Genomic DNA, 22,524 nt, shown 5'->3' on the forward strand with positions numbered 1-22,524 from the left:
GCAGAGCCAACCATCAGCTATGGATCCAGGCTCGCTAGGGCATGAATTGGGATCAGAGAAGGCTCTGGGCATGCCTATTGGCTCTCCTAACACATATTTCTGGGCCTAATCAGACACCAGACCAAGAGACATCTATACTTGTTGCAGTTACCTCCAGCTGTAACCTGTTGTTATGCCAACATAAAGTTACAAAACAAAAATATCAGTCACGGAAGAGCGCTGAATTAGTCAATGGGTTGGCATTTAATTGGTTTAGGATACCCCAGAGTACAGTAACCTTTCAAAATTATCTCATCAGATGGGTGTGTCACTGCAGGGAATGTCGTACAGACTGTTGCTGAATGAGATTCACTTCCTAGGGTTTCATTTTAGGTCAGTGGAGGAAACTTAGGCTGCCATTATACTGATCTGAGAGTTGTATCTGCCAGCTACAATTGATAGACCTTTGTTTTACCACGATTGAACAGCGAGATGAAGTAAAGTGACAACTGCACATGAATTCTTCAAAGCTCCCCCTGCAGTTGAGCTTTAACATTTGAAGAGTGCGAGCAGGACTATCTGCCTCGTCCTAACATTAAAAAGAAAGAACCTATATTTGTAAAGCAACTTAAATATCTCAAAGCACATCGCTTTCGATGAATTACCTTGAAATGCAATGACTGTTGTTATGTAGGCGGACACAGCAACTATTTTATACACAGCAAGATCCCACAATCAGCAATGAGATGAGTGACCAGTTAATCTGTTTGTGGTGATATTTGATAAGGGAGGAATGTCGGTCAGGACACCAGGAGAACTCACCACTCTTGTTTCAATACTGCCATGGGATCTTTTACAGTCACCCGGATACACGGACAGGCCCTCAGTTTCATTTAAAGAACGGCATAAGAACATAAGTACATAAAAAATAGAAGCAGGAATAGGCCGTACGGCCCCTTGAACCTGTTCCGCCATTCAGTCAGATCAACCTCAACTCCACTTTCCTGCCCGATCCCCATATCCCTTGATTCCCCTAGAGTTCAAAAATTTATCTATCTCAGCCTTGAATATATTCAATGACTCAGCATCTACAGCCCTCAGGGGTAGAGAATTCCAAAGATTCACAACCCTCTGAGTGAAGAAATGCCTCCTCATCTCAGTCTTAAATGGCCGACCCCTTAACCTGCAACTATGCCCCCTAGTTCTAGATTCTTCAGCGAGGGCCTCTCTGACAATGCAGCACTCCCTGAGTACGGCACTGGACTGTCAGCTTAGATTGCGGACTCAAACCTTGAAGTGGATCTTGAACCCAAAACCTTCTGACTCAGAGGCAAGAGTGCTACCACTGAGCCAATCTGACACCTAGAATTGTTTCAGGAGCCAGCTCTTCCTCCTGGGCTGAGGGGACATGGGGGATCTAAACTGGGTCCATCTCATGGTGAAGCAAAGTGCAGAGGCCTGTTTATTGGGACTACTGGGAATTACACTGGTTTCTGATGTTATACATGTTGGGCTGGAAGGTTTAATCAATATTTGCTGTCTACCACAATGAGGTATTAGAATACCAGAATGATACCGGGGCTAATAAGGGTTAGATTACAAGGACAGGTTGCATACACTGGGCTTATATTCCCTTGAATATAGATTAAGGGGTGATGTAATTGAAATGTTTAAGATGATTAAAGGATTTGATAGGGTAGAAAGGGAGAAACTATTTCCTCTGGTGGGTGAGTTCAGAACAAGGGGGCATAACCTTAAAATTAGAGCTAGGCCAATCAGGGTGATGTCAGGAAGCACTTCTTCACACAAAGGGGAGTGGAAATCTGGAACTCTCTCCCCAAAAAGCTTTTGAGGCTGGGGGTCAATTGAAAATTTCAAAACTGAGATTGATAGTTTTCCATTAGGCAAGGTTTATGGAACCAAGGCAGGTGGAGGGAGCTTAAGATGCAGATCAGCCATGATCAAATTTAATGGCAGAACAGACTCAAGGGGCTGAATGGCCTACTCCTGGTCCTATGCTCCTAGAGCTTCTTGTTAACCTCTTCACCCCCTGCAGACTCCCAGCCCCAGCTCCAGCTCTGCGCTCATGTGCGTGCACACACATCAACACACTCAATCCTTAGCTCCCCATAGTGTGTCTGTCACACTATAGTGTGTGACAGACACACACCTATAATTGGGATGTCTTGTTGGATTTGAACAACATCAACAACTTGCATTTATATAGCGCCTTTAATGTAGTAAAAAATGTCCCGAAATGAAAAATATTTGGAGAAAATGATTGCATTCTTTCCTATATTACAACAGTGACTACATTTCAAAAGTACTTCAATGGCTGTAAAGTGCTTTGGGACGTCCTGAGGTCGTGAAAGGCCCTATATAAATGTAAGTCTTTTCTTTCTTTAATATTTGCATTCCCATGTATGTGCAATCACTGCAATAAAAGAATTGCCTGCATTTATATAGCATCTTATTGCATAATTGAAATGTCATGCTGACTTGCAGAGGGCAGTGATTGTTGTAATGGAGCCAAACACAGTAGCTATTCTGTGCCAACAACGTCCAACAATCAGCAGTGGGATGAATGACCAGTCCATAAAGTTATTTTTTTACAGGGGGGCGGAGTAGCAACACTGGGACAACTCCCTGCTCTTCTTCAAACACTGCCTCGGGATCCTTAACATCCAGAGAGGTTTAATGTCTCATCTGAAGGATAGCAATTTCGACAAGTCAGCAATCCTCTGGGGCATCAGCCTAGATTAGCTGAGCCTGAATTTGGGGCTTGAACCCACAATCTCTTACCCCAGAACTGAGTGTGCCACTAACTGAGCCAAGCTGGCAGTAGCCATTTTTTGAAAATTAAATTTACATGTAGGATTAAAATGGTGAGCTAGATTGCATCACCCAAGATACTATAATGTCATAATATTGTGTTGTAACACTGATACTTAAAGTTCCTTATTTCGATGATCTATGAAAAAAATAAGTTATTGATCCCAGATGATTGGATTTTTATAGGTAAAGGGGGAGTGGAGAGGTAGTGAAATTACTACTGCAATATTATGAATTGTGCCAAGTTTCATTGAAATTGTAGCTTTGGGTTGGGTTAAATAAGGCATTTCCCTTTCACAGCGTTCTCTGTGATTGGTGTTAGGAGGCGGGAGGGAGTGGGGTACGTCTGGGCAATGACATTTTTTTCTCTCCGTCTCTCTTACAACACTCGGTGCTCAGTCTCTGCTCCAACTGCCTGCTGTAAAAATTTGCATGAGACACAGACTCAAAGTTGGCTTGACTGTGGACCGCATCACTGCACACCCACCCACCCCCTTCTCGGGAGTAGGAGGACGCATTAATTTTAGCATCAGAGAAAGGGGAGGAGAGGAAAGAAAACTTTTTAGGAAAAAGGAATTTTTTTTCTCTCTGTTGCTGCTGCAGCATCGCGTAAACCTTTTAAAAAAAGAGGACAGAAGCGAGTGAATCATCGTCTTGTTTCAAGGCAAAGCAAAGAAGGAGAGGCACTTAATTGAGAGAGCGGAGGGTTACTGAGATCCCCCCCCCCCTCCCCTCTCATAGGAGAGGTGTGCGGAGGCTGGGCTGTCTGGAGTGAAGTTGACGAGCGACTGAGGGAAAAAAAAAGTTTGGACAAACTTCTCCGAAAAGTTTTCGGATCGCGGTCGATCTGTTTTCGGGAGGACTTGGAGGAAGAAGCAGAAGAAGGCACAGCGTTTTTTTTTTGTTGTTGCCGGTGCTGGAAAAATGTCTTCGATCTTGCCCTTCACTCCCCCGATTGTCAAACGCCTCCTGGGCTGGAAGAAGGGAGAACAAAACGGGCAGGAGGAGAAATGGTGCGAGAAAGCGGTGAAAAGTTTGGTGAAAAAGCTGAAAAAGACCGGCCAGTTGGACGAGTTGGAAAAGGCAATTACCACACAGAGTATTAACACAAAGTGCATAACCATCCCCAGGTAACACGTTTTTTTTAAAAAAAAAAGACCCTTCCAATCATTAAAAAAAATGTTTTTTTTTTAAAAAACAGCCTTAATTAAAAGGGAGTTTCTAAATTGGCACCTATTTTTTTTGCTATTTTTTTTGCAATTTTTTTTCAAAGTGAATTGCAGTTTTTTTTAGAAAGCCAATTTTCATTCAAGATTTGCTGTCTCTCATTTTGCGTTTATATTGGATGTGCAGAGGAAAGGCAGGGTGTAATATGTCAAAAGGAACCACCTGTCTTCATCATGGAACGTTATTTTATTTATATATATGAAAATGTCCTTAACAGGCATGTTGTGTGGGTGACAGTTGGACATTGCAGTTAACATCCATTCTTAAAGAGGGTCCCTTAACGTGGACAATCAACTGAGCAAAAATAACAGGTCATCTCTACCAGGTTGACAATGATGTGTGTATAACAGTGTGTTTTTTTCTGAGTGAGGGGCTCCCAGACTATTTGACACACTCTTGGGGGACCTCCTGCAAATATTGGCACACACCCCTAGAGACTTGCTTGCCCTCCCTTCCGGAAGACAGTGCCATCTAGGCAATGGAAAACAGTGCTATCATTGGAGGAAGCACTTTTGTTACTGTGCAGCAGCTACAAAAAAAAACAGGTTTGTAAGACAGTCTAAAAAAATATATATAATATATTAGAATAGGGAATTCACCGGTCACTGTGCTGGTGGAGTGAGGTTACACAAACCTGGATGGACAGAAATCTGTTCTCGTGGACCCCCTGGAATCACTGTGGACCCCATTTTGAAAGCCTGTGCTGTGATATCATGGCACACTTTTCTCACATTGTGCTGTCAAAATGCAAGTAACCAGCACTGAAACACTGTCAGCATACAATCCTGCCCTTCGTAATATTAACAGTGAGAAACTCGCCAAAGTGCCACAGATCTCTTACCCATCTGTACAGGATCAGAGCTGCTTGGTCTCAGGGACCGTAGATAATTTACAAAGTATTTAGGTTTAATCATTGAATTCAGTTGGTTATGCTTGGCTCCAAAGCTGCAGTTAATGGTGTAAGTGCAGCCTGAGTCTGGAGCAAGGTGGCATGAGACTGATTCCCTGGAGGAGACTCACTCTGCTTTAAAGTGAAGTCAGTTGAGACCGTAACACCCAACTTACTCAGCACAAGTTTAGCGTCAGTGCAAAGCCGAAACTAATGCTAACCCAGTGTAAGTGCTTGTGAAAGTGCTTTGGGGTGGGTGTGTGTGTGTGAGTGAGAGAGAGAGAGAGAGATAGGGTTAAATCAGGCACTGTTGGACTTTTTTTATAGTAAGATTCTGGTTGTTGGGTGTTTCTAGAGTGTTTTATAATTTTCATTTTTAAACTTAGCCTTAGTTATCACACTGTGCTTTGTGTATGATAAGTGACTGGAGAGTGTTGCATGTAAGAAGACAAAATAATTTCTAATTGACCTGAGCAGGTTGACCCTCTCGTTCAGTTGCGCCATAAAGGGACACAGAAGGCCTGTGTAATCTCACGGATTTTATATTTTTATAATCAATACATGCTCCTCAGATCACATTCTAATGTAGGAATCATACAGCACAGAAGGAGGCCATTGGGCCCATCATGCCTGTACCAGCTCTTTGAAACAGCTATCCAATTAGTCCCACTCCCCCTGCTCTTTCCCCATAGCCCTGCAAATTCCTCCCCTTCAAGTATTTATTCAGTTCCCTTTGAAAGTCACCATTGAATCTGCTTCCACTCCCCTTTCAGGCAGTGCATTCCAGATCATAACAACTCGTTGTGTGTAAAAAAAAATTCTTTTCTTACCTCCCCTCTGGTTCTTTTGCCATAGTGTTATAATTACTGTAGATATTTTTGGGATTTGCTTTTGGGATCTGTTTACTTTTAAGTCCAGTCGGATCCGAAAAAAAAATGGCCTCCTAATTTTCTCGCCTCCTCTCCAAACGTTGCTGACTCGTGCTGGGGGACAGGTATTGGCCACCCTCTGCTCCCCCACCCAAGTCATTGGTCATTCTATATATGTGAGCCTGGACAGTGAGTGTCAGGGGGCTATTTGAATGTGGAAGGTTCTCACAGTAACCTTCCCGAAGCACAAGCCTTCAATACTCTTTCTAAACACACACTCCACCGGATTGGGTTTCCATTCCTCTACTACTTTGTGAAGTGCCTTGGGACATTTTGTTACGTTAAAGGCAATAATACAAAGGAAAGTTGTTGTTGATTCTTGCTGATTCAGGAACAAGTCTGTTGAGAATGATAAGAGAAGAGACAACTCAAAAGATAGCGTTAACAATCTGTTCTCAATCCTGCTCAATTCCGTAATTCAATGATTTCTTTTTGCTAAAGTTGATTTTTTTTTACCAGCTTCGCTGGTGAGGATTTTTGCCAAATTTGAACGGGAACGAGCCCATTATAATGGGGTCTCAATTTTGGCATTGGTGCATCCTGATGACCTCATGAACAACAACAATTTGTATTTATGCAGTGTTCCTCAGGTAGAACGTCTTGGAAAACTTTACAAGAAGGTGGGCTCGGCCCCAAATGGGAAGTAAGTGAATGTAAAGGGGCGAGCAAAGGCACAGTCAAGGGGACGAGGAAATGTGGCCTTGGAAAAGATTTCCAGAGGGCAGATGTGAAGTACCTGAAGGATCAGTCTCCAATGGTGGAAGGGAATGACCAGAAGACCAGCAGTGATCCATAGTTACAACTGATTTATTGACATCTTTACAAGACGCATAACATTGTTAAGTCATGTGTTTTTATAAACATTGATCAATAGGGGTAATTTTCCTGAATTTCTGATAGTGACTCTGGCTTCCTGTTTATCATCACCCCTCTTCCCTCTCCCAGTGCTCCTCACTCTGTGACAGAGCTATCAAATGTCTGGTCCTAATCTCTAGATCTGCCTCTCCCTTACCTTGCTACTTCTCTCCTTTGCCTTGTTACTTCTCGCCTCAGCTTCAAAATCTTCTTCCAGATCTATTTTTTTAATCGAGCATTTAGTCATTTCTTCTAATTCTTCTTCCACCACGTGATCCATTCTTTCCTCTGAAGTGCCTAAAGAAGTTTTGTTACGTTAAAGATGCTATAAGAACATAAGAAATAGGAGCAGGAATAGGCCATGCTGCCCCTCGAGCCTGCTGCGCCATTCAATAAGATCATGGTTGATCTTCGACCTCAACTCCACTTTCCTGCCCGATTCCATATCCCTTGATTCCCTTAGAGTCCAAAAATCTATTGATCTCAGCCTTGAATATACTCAACGACTGAGCTTCCACAGCCCGCTGGGGTAGAGAATTCCCTCTGAGTGAAGAAATTTCTCCTCATCTCAGTCCTAAATGGCCAACTCCTTATCCTGAGACTACGCCCCCTAGTTCTAGCCACTCTAGCCGGGGGAAACAGCCTCTCGGCATCTACCCTGTCAGGTCCTCTCAGATTCTTATATGTTTCAATGAGATCCCCTCTCATTCTTCTAACTCCGGAGATAATAGGCCCATTCTACTCCATCTCTGCTCGTAGGACAACCCTCTCGTCCCAGGAATCAATCTAGTGAACATTTGTTGCACCACCGCTAAGGCAAGTATATCCTTCCTTAGGTAAGCAGGCAAAAACTGTACGCAGTACTCCAGGTGTGGTCGCACCAAAGCCCTTTATAATTGTATCAAGACTTCCTTACTCTTTTACACCAACTCCCTTGCATAAAGGCCAGTGTACCATTTGCCTTCCTACTTGCTTGCTGTAACTGCACGTTAACTTTCAGTGTTTCGTGTACAAGGACACTCATTATCCCTCTGAACACCAACATTTAACAGAATATTTTTTAAATGGTGAGGAACTGTTTTTCTATTCTTCATACCAAAATGAATAACCTCACATTTCCCCACATTGTACTCCATCTGCCACCTTCTTGCCCACTCACTTAACCTGTCTATATCCATTTGCAGACTCTTTGTGTCCTCCTCACAGCTTACTTTCCCACCTAGCTTTGTATCGTCAACAAACTTGGATACATTATGCTCGGTCCCTTCATCTAAGTCATTAATATAGATTATAAATAGCCGAGGCCCGAGCACTGATCCTTGCGGCACCCCACTAATTACAGCCTACCTACCTGAAAATGACCCGTATGTTCCTACGCTCTGTTTCCTGTCCGTTAATTAATCCTTTATCCATGCTAATATATTACCCCCAACCCCATGAGCCCTTAACCTTGTGTAACAACCTCTCGTGTGGCACCTTATCAACGCTATTCAAATGCAAGTTGTTGTATAGACAGCTGCCATTTTGTGCACAATAATGTCCCACAAACAGTAATCCAATAAATGACCAGTTAATATATTTTTGATGATTGGGGGAGGAATTGTGGTCAGGCCACCAGGAGAATTTCCTGCTGTAATTCAGTTAATGCCATGGAATCGTTTACATCCACCTGAATAGGTAGACGGGGCCTCAGTTTAACATCTCATCTGAATGATGGCACCTCCGACAATGTAGCACTTCCTCGGTACTGCACTGAAGTGCCAGACTAAATTTATGGACTCAAGTCTCTGAGTAGGGCTTGAACCTACAACAATCTGTCCCATAGTGACACCATCGCCATGGGAATATCCTCTTTTAAAAAAATCTATGTATTGTGATTCAACAACTTATTTTTTATTTACAATATATAAATTAAAATAAAAAGATAAAGATACAAAAAAACCTCAGTGACATGTAACAGCGCCAAACTTCCCTGGCACCCAACATGGCCAGGTTTTGAGCAGAGGCCTTTGAAGCCTGTTCCAGAAAAGGAGCCTTTCCAGAGTTCTCCCTCTTTGGCGTCAATTATCTCGATCGTGGGTGGAATTTGTTGGAGCTCAGGCACACTGTACCTGTGGTTTCTAATCTAGCAAGTTGCCCATAATGTCCAAAATACTATTAATGTTGCTTTAGGAATGCTCTGGAATTGTTGCGTCCTATCTAGTGTTACAGAGGTCATCGATATGCTTTGCCTCAATACTTAACTAATAAGAACTGAATCAAATCAGTTATACAGTGAAGACTGTAAAGTAGAAGTTCTGGCCCGTTCAGTTTGCCGTCTCTATCTCTCTTTCGTTTATCTATCCGCATGCACACCAATAGATTTGACAAAAGTTGCGAATGCAATAAAATGGCAGTGCCGACAGCTGCTTTTGTATTGTGGAAGACCGCTAGTGGTACCCATACAGCTCCTGTGCAGCCGTATTAAGTCTTCCTGGCCGCTCAGCTCAGTAATTCCCAACAGGCGGCTCTACGAGACCTGTGTATCAGCAGCTGGTGCCACCAGGACCGGTCATAACGCAATATGAAAGCGGCTATAAATGGGGTGTTAGTGCTTTTGTTTTTCTTTTATTGCCTGAACTTTTTCTCTAATGACCGTGAAATGCTGCAATCCATTAACCAATATGTCAATAAGGGGTGTAGGATTTGTCAATCAAGAACAGCTACCTGGGCAGAAATTGAGAATTTGTCGATATTAAGTTGCTGGGTGCAAATATAAACATTACTGTGGTCCTTGAAAATCAAGTCAGTGCCTTATCCAGGCTTCATATGGACAGCCATGTCAGGCAGGGTAAGAAATATAGAAATTTCAGACTATCAATAATTGTTTTCGCCAATAAAGCATAGTTTACAAGAAAGGTACCGAAAACTCTCACAAATTTGATGAAATCATTTGAGTTGGTGCTGTTAAAAGCCTGTAAATAGGCTTGCCAACTCTTTCACGAGTCGCATCTATAATCTTTATAGCTACAAAGTCGGTTTCAGTAAAGGTTTCTCGTGCGCCCAGTAAAAGGGCGCACGAGGCTGCGGCCTAAATTGATGGGATTGTAGAATCTTACAGCACAGAAGGAGGCCATTCAGCCCACTGTGCCCGTGCCGGCTCTTCGAAAGAGCTATTCAATTAGTCCCACTCCCCTTCTGCTCTTTCCCCCAACCCTGCAATTATTTATTTTCATTTATATTTCTTATTCACTAGTTTGTCTTTTTTGACTTTTGGGGCCTGGAGGTTTGGAGAGGGCAGTTCTTAGCATTGCTGCCTCATTGGTGGATAAATCGTTAATCCAACAAGAAGATCTATTGGTATCTGCAACTTGACAGCTATGCTAATTTATTGGAACATTATACCGGGTTCTTAGACTCTGTGATATGCAGCTACGCAGCCCACAAAGACAAAACAGTGGATACCCTTGGTCTGGATCTATCATGGTGCTTTTATTTGCTAGGCCGTTGGGGGAGCCCTAACCTAACTTTTTTTTTTGTTGCTTTGCATCAAAAAAACCTTGCATTTATATCACCTCAGGACATCCCAAAGTGCTTTACAGCCAATTAAATACTTTATGAAGTGTAGCCACTGTTGTAATGTAGGAAACACAGCAGCCAATTAGCACAGTAAGCTCCCACAAACAGCAATGTGATGATGACCAGGTAATCTGTTTTAGGTGTTGGTTGAGGAATAAATATTGGCCGGGACACCGGGGAGAATTCCCCTGCTCTTCTTTGAAATAGTGCCGTGGGATCTTTTATGTCCACTCGAGAAGGCAGACGGGGCCTCGGTTTAACGTCTCGTCCGAAAGACGGCACCACTAACAGTGCAGCACTCCCTCAGTGCTGGCACTGGAGTGTCAGTCTAGAGACAGACTTTTACAGTCCCAGTTTGTAATTACCAGGTTTGACTGTGATTTTTTTTTTGATGTAGAGCGTTTCCTTGCAGCCTAAGGCCTGCGTTGCTCATTACTAATGGTGTGCAGTATTTTCACCAGGTAGCCAATATCAAAAATAGGGTCACCACTGTGAGTGAGGATGATCTCCCGCACTGGTTGTTGTGTTATTGGAAATATAGCCAGAAAGACAGTGGAAGTAATTTCTAGTTGCTGAAAGACTTTTTAAAAAAAAACATGTGTTGGGCCGCTAAATTTAACAATGCCTGTTGTGGCCCCATAATGTGTTTGTGGCTATGTTCACATTTAACCACAGCAGCTTCCAGCACCTACACCTCCTTATGTAGCTACATTCAGCACAGTTGCAGTTGATGAGCTCATGGATCTTTTCGGTATTGTGCTTGGAGCTGTTTGTGCAGTGTTATCGCTGGGTAAGCAGATACTCTCTTTTCCCGTTGTTGAATAATACCGATACTTGTTATTGAGAGACCTAGGTGAAAGGCCAAGGTCCACAGTACAGGAAGCTAAGGTTGAAAAGTGCAGAAGAAATGGGGACTGAGTGTTGGACTGGGTTAGACACCAGCCTTTCACTTCTGGGATCTAGTGATGGCTTGGCCCTCCAGGAATTTCAGGCCTATAATCTCTAATATAAAATCTGTGAGCTACAATCGTTTTGCTGATCGGCTTTACTAATTTTGGTCACTGCATCATCAACAGTACTAAATCCTTGCATTTATATGACGCCTCCTCACAATGTCAACAGTGAATTATTTTTGAAGTGAATGTATCTGTTGCTATGTAGGTGAATGCAATAGCCAATCCATGGCAGCAATGTCCCACAAAGTGCAATGAGATGAATTAGCAGTTAATCTTTTTTTTGGTGGTGTTGGTTGAGGGAGGAATATTGGTCAAAGCATCAGAGAAAGCCCCCAGCTATTTTTTAGATGGTGCCATGGGGATCTTTAATGTCCACCTGAATCACTGGAACTGAGGGACAGGGCTCGAGTTCAACATCTCATCTGAAAGAGGTCACGGCACAAAGCCACATCTCTTACCCAAGGCCACATGACAGTTTAGTTGTTTCACTTGACATCGGGGGGGGGGAATTGAATAGTTTGCCAATCAGCTGATCTCCGAGGAGGAGAGGATATTTCTTGAATATGAGGCTCTTGCTCATTTCGAAACGCACCTGGAGTTAGACCCACAGAACCTGAGAGACTAGGTCCCACACCCAGGTTAAGTTGGGTTTAAAGCTAAGTAGAGGCTGTGGTTGTGTCAAGAGAGTATCAGACATGAGATGTTGTGCTCTACCTTTTTATTTTGAATAAGAACCATCTATAATTGCGCATATATTCATCTAAGTACAAAGAGCACACTGTGAAGAGAGGAGGGTAATTTAGGGCTTAAAATGAAGGCCTGCGGATGAGAGAAACCAAAAACATATCTCCCTCAGTCTTTCTTTCCTCTTGCAATTAACAGGTTGTTAAAACCCAAACTTGGCATCACCTAACCACTGCTCCTTGATGGAGCTTATCTTCTACTCTTTACACTCCAAGTGGTGTTTTGCACCATAGACCTCTGCCCTCCACCCCGGATTTGCAATGAAGAAATAATTTCTCTAGAAATGAGAAGGCTGAGGATGATAGAGGTCTTTTTAAGATTATGAAATGGTTTGATTGGGAAGATGTAGAGAAGATGTTTCCACTTCAGGAGAAGACCAAAACTAGGGGCCATAAATACAAGATGGTCACTAATAAATCCAATAGGGAATTCAGGAGAAACTTCTTTGCTCAGAGAGTGGTGAGAATGTGGAACTCGCTACCACAAGGAATGGTTGAGGCGAATAGTGTAGATGCATTTAAGGGGAAGCTAAATAAGTACATGAGGGAGAAAGGAATAGAAGGATATGCTGATAGGGTGAAATAAAGTGGGATAGGCTTGTGTGAAGCATAAACATTGGCATAGACCAGTTGGGCCAAATGGCCTATTTCTGCGCTGTAGGCTGCGTAATTCTAATTGAAGAAGAAATGTTTCTGATTAAGGATAAAATTAGAAAATCCCAGATGGCAAGATTTTTGTTCCTTCAACAAAATTTTCTGTCTGCTTTTAAAATTTAAAAAAAAATTTCCTCCTGTTATGTCACAGTCCCTTGTCACACATAGTGCTTTTTTAACTATGGTTTATCCAAATCATACTACTAGTTATAGCTGAAAGTCTGTCTTTGTGTTTCCCTATTCTCTAGTCAGAAGCTGCTGTAAATATTTCTTTTGATGGAACCAATAGGTTGTCAGAAAAATCGCACCCCTGAAGCCAGTGTGCGTTAGCATTGTGTTGACACTCTTCTTGTCATTTGGTGCAGTGCTCATAATCCATCACCTCGAATTGTTCCCATTGTGATGAGCACTATTGACTCAGGCATGTGATCTGGTGCTTTTTTAAAAAATTCATTCTTGAGATGTGGGCTTCGCTAGCAAGGCTGGTACTTATCGCCCATCCCTGGTTGTCCTTGAGAAGGAGATGGTGAGCCGCCGTCTTGAACCGCTGCAGTCCTGTGTGGTGAAGGGACTCCAACAGTGCTGTTAGGGTAGGGAATACCCAGGGTTTTGACCCAGCGACGATGAAGGAACAGCGATTATATGTTGGGATGGTGTGTGACTTGGAGGGGAGCTTTGGTGGTGGTGGTCCTTTGTGCCGGCTGCCCTTGTCCTTCTAGGTGGTGGAGGTCGCAGGTTTGGGAGGTGCTGACGAAGAAGCCTTGGTGAGTTGCTGTACTGCATCATGCGGACAGTGCACGTTGCAGCCACAGTGTGTCGCGTCCCTCGCAAAGCCCCAGCGCCACACTAAGAGCAGCCGTGATGGTGTTGCATTGCAGTGCCTACTTGCCCACCACCCAGGGGCAGGAAGCAATTACTTGGTTATAATGCCCCACGTTTCTTCAATCTCAGACCCAGATGGACCACAGTGGGGAACCCTTACGTAAAAGTTACTTGGCCTCAGCACTCTGGCTTAGGGATTGGCAAATGAGCCAGTGCCCAGTTCCTGATTGTTATTCAGCACCACTGGCTGAAAGCATGTGGGCTAAGATGTTGGTTAAGGACGGAATTAGCCCCGACCACAATGCCTGCTGTGGTTGGAAACCAACTGAGACTCAGTGTCTAGGCTCACAGATGAATAATGTCCACTTGGGTAAGTTAGCGGAGGGCAGCAGATGCTTGTGGAACTGTACCCCAGTAAGGAGTCAACTCCTGCGGGAAGGAAGGGGGGAAATTAGCGGGGGGGAAAAGTCATTATCTCAAGACATGAAAGAGGAGGTACTCGTCCCTCTTTTTTTTCCCCCCCCCTCCCAAAATCCCAGTTGACGAGGCATTTTAGCCTCTGTAATCAGCCTTCATTGAGGCACTTCATCCCTTCTAATTCCCCCCAGTTCACAGAGACACTTTACCCCCCTCCTGCGCACCCCCTCTCTCCAGTTCACTGAGGCATTTCCCCTTCCTGATCTTCCTGTCGCAGGTCCTGGCAGCAGTTCACACATAATGCTACTGCTTCACTCTGGGAGCGGACCCTGTGTTGTGGATGAGAATTCCTGATCTATCATGAGACCAGCCATTGGTATTTACAGCACGAAGTGCGGTCCTGGAGCCAAGTAGCAGCGTCGGATATGAGCTGGAACAGGGAGAAGCTCATCGAAGAGCAAGATAGCAGTGGTTTTCCAGCCATAGAAACAACAAATCAGTATTTGCATCTCAAGCCGGCCCATTTTCCGCCTGTCCATGTCCCAGTAAGTAAACTCGAGAGGCAATTGTGCCCTGTTTCTGGAGAGAGAGGGGATGTGATGAGAAAGTTGGCAGATGGGGTTGCGATCAACCAAAAATTGGTTGCACTTATTGGATCTAATGGCCCTTGTGTTCTACACAGGAACTGAACATGTAGCATAAACGAGAAGGTCCTGGGGGATGGACTTTCTGAAATCTGCCTTCAGCGGTTGCCTGCGTGGTAAAAGATAAAGAATTCAACTTTCTAGAATATGACCGCCCGCTGTGTATTTGTGCTTTTTGACTTCCATGTGCTTTTTAACCAGCTGCGTGTCCTGGTGTCAGTTGGTCCTGCTGTCTGTGTTAGCACAATGCCCAAGAACAAGAGTGGTTCTCACTGCCAGCCAAAAACTGTGCGAAAGAGCTGGGTTAAAGTAGATCCCACTGCACAGATGACAACGGGGAAAAAAGAAGATAAGCAGCCATTTCCTGTGTCAATTTAACTGTTTAATAGTGTGTCAGAAACACACCATAGGAAAGCCATATGTTGCCTGTTGGGTGATTTCCATCACTGGGCTCAAATTCATCAGCTATCTGTCCTTGATGTGGTTTCTCTCTGGTGTTGCTACGGTAGCCATTTTGAATTAGACAAACATGTAGCTGGGCTATCCCAACATGCACAAGGCACAGACAGCAGTGAAGTATACCTTTTGTACGCAGCTTGGCTGCATTGCTACCACTGGGTCAGAGGATTGTGGTTTTGAACTCAACACAAAGACTTGAGGGCATCATTGAGGCTGGCACTCCAGTGCAGTACCGAGGGAGCGTTGCATCGTCAGTGTGCAACATCCTTCGGTTGAGACGTTAAAATGAAATCTGATGGTTTGGTTGGATATAATTGTCCCATAGCACTATCTGAAGAAGAGGAAGAAGTTTTCTTCTTGTCCTGGCCAACAATTTTTCTTCAACCGACACCCTCAATGACAGATTAATTACCTGTTCTTCGCTGTTGGTGAGATACTCCTGGCACAGAATGGCTACTGCATTTCTCCATCGATGCAGCACTTCCTCAGTACTGCACAAAAGGTTGTGTGCTTAAATCCTGGAGCGGGCCTTGAAGTCATAACTCGTGCCTCCGAGGCAAAGGTGCTACAAACTGAGCCAAGATCACTCCGTTAGTAGTACTTAATTAATTACTGACTTCTCCCAGATCATGTCTGTTGAGTCACTCAGTCCATCATGGCATAGGGATGGGCTTCATGGTTGATTCTTGATCTGCATGAGTCAGTTAGGACTTCTTTGCATTTTGATATGAATTAACCCACTTCAGATCCGTTTGGACTTGAGCAGAATCATCTGTGCTCACATCAGGTAAATGGAACAACAAATGCTATGCAGACATTGAGAAGTAAAGAAAGAGGATGGTCAGCAAATGTTTTTTTTTGTGCTATGAACATGAAGTAGGGGGTCTTTGATAGGGAGGATATGGGGTTCGAAGCTCAGCTCGGGGTCAAGTAGGGCGCTGAGGTTGTGAACAGTCTGGTTCAGCCTGAGACAGTGGCCCGGGAGGGAGATGGAATCGGTGGCTCGGGAACAGAGTTTGTGGCGGGGACCGGAGGCGATGGCTTCGGACTTCCCAACGTTTAACTGGAGGAAATTGCAGCTCATCTAGGACTGGATGTCGGACAAGCACTGTGACAACACGGGCAGTAAAGGGGTCGAGAGAGGTGGTGGAGAGTTGGGGTTGGTTGCCGTCAGCGGACATGTAGAACCTGACAGTTAGCACCAGTACTTCACCCTGGTGTTGTACAGCTCAAGATGCTCTCTCCAGACACAAGTTTGGGAAGCCAGAATCTCTAATTGATGCATAAAATACGCCTAAGAAAACCACAGCAGATCAGATGAAGACTCCAAATAGATACCCCAGGCTTCTCCATCCAGTGGTATAATAAACATTGTGGATGCACCTTAAACTGTACCCGTCCTTCAAAGGTGAAAACATGCAAACCATTTCTTTGATCGATTGCTCTGTAAATGATCTCGGGCAGGGCTGTAGTCATGGTGAAGGCAAAGGATTCCCTCCAAGTGTTCACCAACAAATGGTCTTCGTCATCTGGGTGTCTTTCACAAGTTCAACACCAATAAGGTTGCATTTTCACGAGCACCTTTAATGTCATAAAATGTCCCAAAGCGCTTCACAGAGCAGCAAAAATGGAGGAGCATAAATGGAGGAGTTAGGAGAACTGATCAAAAGCATGATTTTAGAAGGTAGGTTTTGAGCAGGCTTTTAAATGTATGGAGCAAGAAACAATGTGGAGAGGTTCAGGGAGGGAACTCCAGGGCCAAGACAGCTGAACGCTCAGCCGTGCACGGTGCAACGAATTTCACAAGCATCGTCGAGCATTCCTAAATGCAAGTGGTAAAACTAATTTGGACGTATAGACTCGGTGACGCAGGGAGAGAAACCGAGGGGAGCTGAATGTGGGTAAAAGAAAGAAGAACAAAAGTCTTGCATTTATATAGCACCTTTCATGACCTCAGGATGTCTCAAAGTGCTTTATAGCCAATTAAGTACTTTTTGCAGTGTAGTCACTTGTAATGTAGGAAATGCGGCAGCCAATTTGTGCAGAACAAGGTCCCACTAACAGCAATGAGATGATGACCAGATAATCTATTTTTAGTGATGTTGGTTGAGGGATAAATATTGGCCCGGACACCAGGGAGAACTGTTCTGCTCTTCTTCGAATAGGGGATCTTTTACGTCCATCTGAGAGGGCAGATGGGGCCTCGGTTTAACATCTCATCCGAAAGACAGTAACTCTGACAGTGCAGAACTCCCTCAGTATTGCACTGGAGTGTCAGCCTAGATTTTTTTTGTGCTCAAGGCTCTGGAGTGGGATTTGAACCCACAACCTTCTGACTCAGACGAGAAAAAGGGGAGGAAAACTGAAGAATGAAGTGTGGAGAAAGGAGGACAGGGACTCGGGAATGGAAATGTGAAAAGAAAGAAAGGCAATTCAGGAGGAAGTTGTTGGGTCTGAGCTGCATTAAACATCAGTTAGTCAAGTGGGACCAGCGAAAGTCAGAAATAAAATAGTTAGACTTAGGCTTGGAACTGCCAAAGGATGTGGAGTGTGCAGATCCAACAAAAAAAAGCCGTTAGCTACGCTTATTTTATTAACATAAAACAAAAGCAGAGCACAAAGATCTTTGGCTGCCAGTTGTTTAGAACATGGGGGAGAGAAGGAAGGGAACACTGAGTAAGTGGAATCTAACCTTAATGACGCACATCTCCTTTGCACTGCACCCTTCCTACATATAAGACTATCTTTCTAAAAGGCTGTAGCAACCCTTATTTCATAGAGTAATTAATATTTTTTCTAGGTTGTCGACCAGATTGAATCCAGTTGATTTATTCTGGAAAAAAATAAATCAGTGGTTTGGCCCATAACATAAGAACATAACATAAGAACTAGGAGCAGGTGTAGGCCATACGGCCCCTCAAGCCTGCTCCGTCATTCAGTAAGATCATGGCTGCTCTTCTACCTCAACTCCACTTTCCCTCCCTGTCTCCATATCCTGTGATTCCCTTAATATCTAAAAAAATTCATCAATCTCAGCTTTGAATATACTCAACAACTGAGCATCCACAGCCCTCTGGGGTAGAGAATTCCAAAGATTCACAACCCATTGAGTGAAGAAATTTTTCCTCATCTCAGCCAAGTAGATCAGTGGTGCTTAACTATTGAATGCACTCGTCCAGTGAGGTCATGGGGCACCCAGAATAGGAAGGTCCCAAGTTGGATCCCCGTTCTGTGCTGAGTTAACAGATCTCAACTGGGGTAGTGACGAATGGTGGTACAAGGCCGTCACACAGCTAGATTAAGGAGGAGAGATGATAATAAACCAGAGTTCCTGCTTTTGTTTGCTGTGCAGTGATTCCATCTGTAAAGTGAATGATGTGTTTGGACGTTGGGTAAGTACGGGATCCAACTCTGCTGTGATGCGTTTCACAAGTGACTGGTCTGCCAAGTGACGCTCACTCTCTCTTTGGACTCTAAACTCCCCTGCTCTTCTTCGAAATAGTGCCATGGGATCTTTTACGTCCACCTGAGAGGGCAGGCGGGGCCTTGGTTTAACGTCTCAAACGAGAGACGCCACCTCCGACAGTGCAGCACTCCCCCAGTACTGCACTGGATTGTCAGTCTAGATTTTGTGCTCAAGCCTCAGGAGTGAGGCTCGAACCCACAACCTTCTGACTCGGAGGTGAGAGTGTTACCCACTGAGCCACGGCTGGGCTAATCCTGGGCTGTCGTTGGAGGGCGGGGATGGGGGGAGCGGAGAATTGGGGCTACAGTGTTAATTCCAATCCATGCTCTTTCTATGAGCGTGGCTTCTCCGCTGGGAGAGTGGAAATCGCAGAATTAATGCTTGGATTGCGAGTTGCCCTTCCGTGTGTTGACACGTGGAGGAGGGGAAGTGGTTTACAGCTGTTGCCCGCAATATGAATGGGTTATTGTGCAATTTGGAGCGTGAGCAGCATCTCTGATGAACTAGCACACTAATGATTCAGTGGGGAAATCACCCGCTTTGCATCCAGGCCTCTTAATTTCCTAAAGCGCTTCAAATTCGTGACATCTATGGAGCAACAATCGACTGTGGGTCACAACAACATCCTGAGCGTACTTACCAGGGCTTGAGACATTTCTTATTTAAAACTTCTTGTGTGTGTTTTTGTTCTTGAAGAATGTTTCAGTTTGCTTCTTTTTAGAGGCCTGGAGTAGCATTTAAACAGCTGTGTCAAAAATGTGAGGAGATTTAACAACTCGTCTGTGCAGTTACCCACTAAGCAATCAGTGTGGCCTGGGACTGAGCTACAGAGACCAGCAAGCCCCAGACTCAATCCTTTGGCGAGTTTGTTGATCTCAGTTGGGGTGTCAGTGAAACAGGTTTCCCCTCTCATGATTGTTACCCTGAAACTCCAGCTAGAAGTTGTGCTTGCGTGTATACGGATGTTGACTGAAGACAGGATCTGGGTTCAATCTGATGCCTCCGCAGTTGAATAGCCTACCAAAGCTCACTGTCTAGGCTCGTGCACGAAGAGTGGCCATTTGGGTGGAGCGACCATTGGTGTCCGTGGAACTCTAACCTTAACTGGAGGCTGAGGGTGATGAGGGGAACCCATCGATCATTGGCCAGGTTTCTCAAACGGAGTGAGACTGAAGTGAAGTGACATGTGGTGCGGTGTATCACAGCGCCTAAGTGCGGCATCACGGACTACGCAGTTTCCGGTCTGTGATCGCTAGAACAATGAGTTCCTGACGGCAACCGCGTCAATGGGGAAGCATAGAATAGAGGGAAGATCAGTGGAAAAGTTCTCCCTTGGCTGTTGCCTTGCATTTGGTCGTTTCAGAGTGATAAGTTTGTCTGTCCTTTCAACTTCATATAGGGAGTGCGGCTTAAACAAGCTGTGTTGCCCTCGAAGAAATAAAACTCCCATTCTGAAACCCACACTCACTTTTTTTATATATTAAACATGCCCATGTGTACATGGACGTGTAATTGGTGTGTCTATGGAACAGGATCTTACAGGACATGAGTCACAGTCTAAAAGTTTAACGATCTTTTCATGTGTCAAATGAAATTGGATCGTACTTGTTGGGAGTCAAACTGCACAACGCTCTGCACTGTCAGCTTGGCTCAGTGATAGCATGCTTGTCTCTTGAGTCCGGAAGATTATGGATTCAAGCCCCACAATGGAATCGAATGCACACAATCTAGGCTGACGCTTGTGCTGTGTTGTCGGACGTGCCAACTTTTGGATGAGATGTGAAACAGAGGCCCCCTCTGCTTCGTCGGGTAGATGGAAGAGATCCCATGATGTTTTTGGACTAAGAGGAGCAAAGAGTTCTTCCAGTGTCTTGGCCAGCAATTATCCCTCAACTAACACCACCAAAAGCATTTTAACTGGATATTTTATCTTGCCCTCTTGTTAGTGGGACCTTATAGTGTGCAAACGGGTTAGCCTTGTTCGCCCACGTTACAATGAGAGAATTAAAAAAAAATACTTCATTGGCTGGCATGACCAGAGTATGCAAAACGTGCTATATAAATACAAGTCTTTCATTTCCAGTGAATGATTGAATGAAGTTGCCCTGGGTCACTTTGGGCAGAGGTTACGTGCCTGCACTCAATGTACTTACCTGCACAGTAATGGTCCACTGTGTCTCTACAAGACTAAACACTGTTGTGTTTCCAACGGGGACGCCCAAGGTCAGATCTTAGTTTTACAGTCGGGCTTTGTGCCCTGCTGGGGCCTGACCGAGGGAGCACCATTCAGAAGCATCAAGGGCGAGGATGCTCCGAATACAGCCCTGGGAATGTTGTTAGAGCTGGGATCATTGCTGTTCCCCCTCAATCTTTTGCTCTCCAGAAAAGGAAAGTAAAGTGATGTCAGGAGGCAGTATCCAAAGACCAAATGAAAGAGCCCCAGACCTATCTAATGGAATTGTTGGCCTTCTAGCGGGTTTTTCTCCTCTTCGTGTGGGATGGTGGCTGATTTCCATTTGGAAATGGCCCACAGTGAGTGGATTGAAATCAGGAGCTCACTGTGTGTGGAGGAGTCATTGGCACAGACCCGTGTCCCACCAATACAGGAGCGCTACACTTGTCCTTGAGAATGTCCGATATCTCCCAGCTGACACGACCGTACGGGTGTCGTGTTTTGGGGGGGAGATTACAACACCAAAAGATGTCACCTTGAAATAAATGCTTTAGTTAAACTGAAAGCACCGTACAATGACTTCATTATTGGAGTGAGTTATGCACGCACTCAAATGACTCACAGTATAGCTGACAGGTAAGGTCAGATTTCTGCAGATAGGTAACAGCAGCCAAGCAGGGGGTGTTGAGTAGTCAGCATATGTGAGAGATCTCACAGTCTCCCAGCTCTGACTCATATATTTCGACTTCCTGTTGAGAAGATAAGCCTTCCTAAAGCAGTTGAGTTCTTGTTCTGCTTGATGTTTAAGAGGAAAGTCACTGCTGCTGAACCTCCATTGACCATTTCACAAGGGCGGTGTTCCACTTCTAACGCAGCAATGTAAAATTAATCTTTAATTGAAACGGAAACTAAATATATTCAATTTTCGTTATTAATTCCTTCCCTCCCTCATCCAGTTTTCCTAAAAGGCGCTGCTGATTCCTTGCTAAGGTGTATAAAGTCCCACAGACACCAGCTACCCAGCAACAATAGATGCTGAGAGGTTATTTCCCCTGGCTGGAGAGTAGAACTAGGGGGCATAGTCTCAGGATAAGGGGTCGGCCATTTAGGACTGAGAAGAGGAGGAATTTCTTCACTCAGACGGTTGTGAATCATTGGAATTCTGAGTCGTTGAGTATATTCAAGACTGAGATCGGTAGATTTTTGGACTCTTAAGGGATACGGGGATCAGGCTGGAAAATGGAGTTGAGGTCGAAGATCAGCCATGATCTTAACGAATGGTGGAGCAGGCTCGAGGGGCCGAATGGCCTACTCCTGCTCCTATTTCTTAACTTCTTCTAACACCTCACTCAATGGCCCTTATTGCAGGAGCCTGGACAATGCATAGCCACAGGCCGCTCAGTCATCGATTGACATCATGGCTGAACCTGATCCTTACCTCACATTATGTATCCTAACTCGCACCAAGTCCCGTTCATCCATCACCTCTGTGCTTGCTGATCTACATTGGCTCCCGGTCCACCAACACCTTGATTTTTTTTTTAAATTCAAGTGTTCACATCCCTCCCTCGCCTCATCCTTCCCTATCTCTGTAACTTCCTCCAGCCCTACAACTCTCCGAGAACTCTACGTTCCTCCAATTCTGGCCCCTGGTGCATCCGCCGCTTCCTTCGCCTCACCATTGGCGGCCGTGCCTTCAGCCGTCGAGGCCCTATGCTCTGGAATTCCTTCCCTAAATATCTCCACCTCTTTCTCCCCCTTTTAAGATGCTGCTTAAAGCCTACCTCTTTGACCAAGCTTTTGGTCATCTGTCCTAATATCTCCTTATGTGGCTTAGTGTCAGATTTACCTGATTACGCTCCTGTGAAATGCCTTGGGATGTTTTACAATGTTAAAGGTGCTATATAAATGCAAGTTGTTG

General features: G+C 44.5%; 1 protein-coding gene and 1 long non-coding RNA gene across 3 annotated transcripts in view; one reads left to right on the plus strand and one right to left on the minus strand.

Moving 5' to 3' along the window:
• Positions 1–5,783, minus strand: part of LOC137301726 (uncharacterized) — a 45,794-nt gene extending 40,011 nt beyond the window's left edge. The window contains exon 1 of the long non-coding RNA XR_010958343.1: positions 5,758–5,783. This is a non-coding gene — a long non-coding RNA (uncharacterized lncRNA). The remainder of the gene's footprint in view (positions 1–5,757) is intronic.
• Positions 3,216–22,524, plus strand: part of smad3b (SMAD family member 3b) — a 101,847-nt gene continuing 82,538 nt past the window's right edge. The window contains exon 1 of one of the 2 annotated variants that reach the window (XM_067971333.1): positions 3,216–3,941. In XM_067971333.1, the coding sequence (XP_067827434.1) occupies positions 3,736–3,941 (206 nt within the window). In that variant the 5' untranslated portion in view covers positions 3,216–3,735. The remainder of the gene's footprint in view (positions 3,942–22,524) is intronic. The other variant, XM_067971334.1, reaches the window with a different exon arrangement.

Source organism: Heptranchias perlo, chromosome 34, assembly GCF_035084215.1.
Source record: "Heptranchias perlo isolate sHepPer1 chromosome 34, sHepPer1.hap1, whole genome shotgun sequence".
Taxonomy (NCBI): domain Eukaryota; kingdom Metazoa; phylum Chordata; class Chondrichthyes; order Hexanchiformes; family Hexanchidae; genus Heptranchias; species Heptranchias perlo.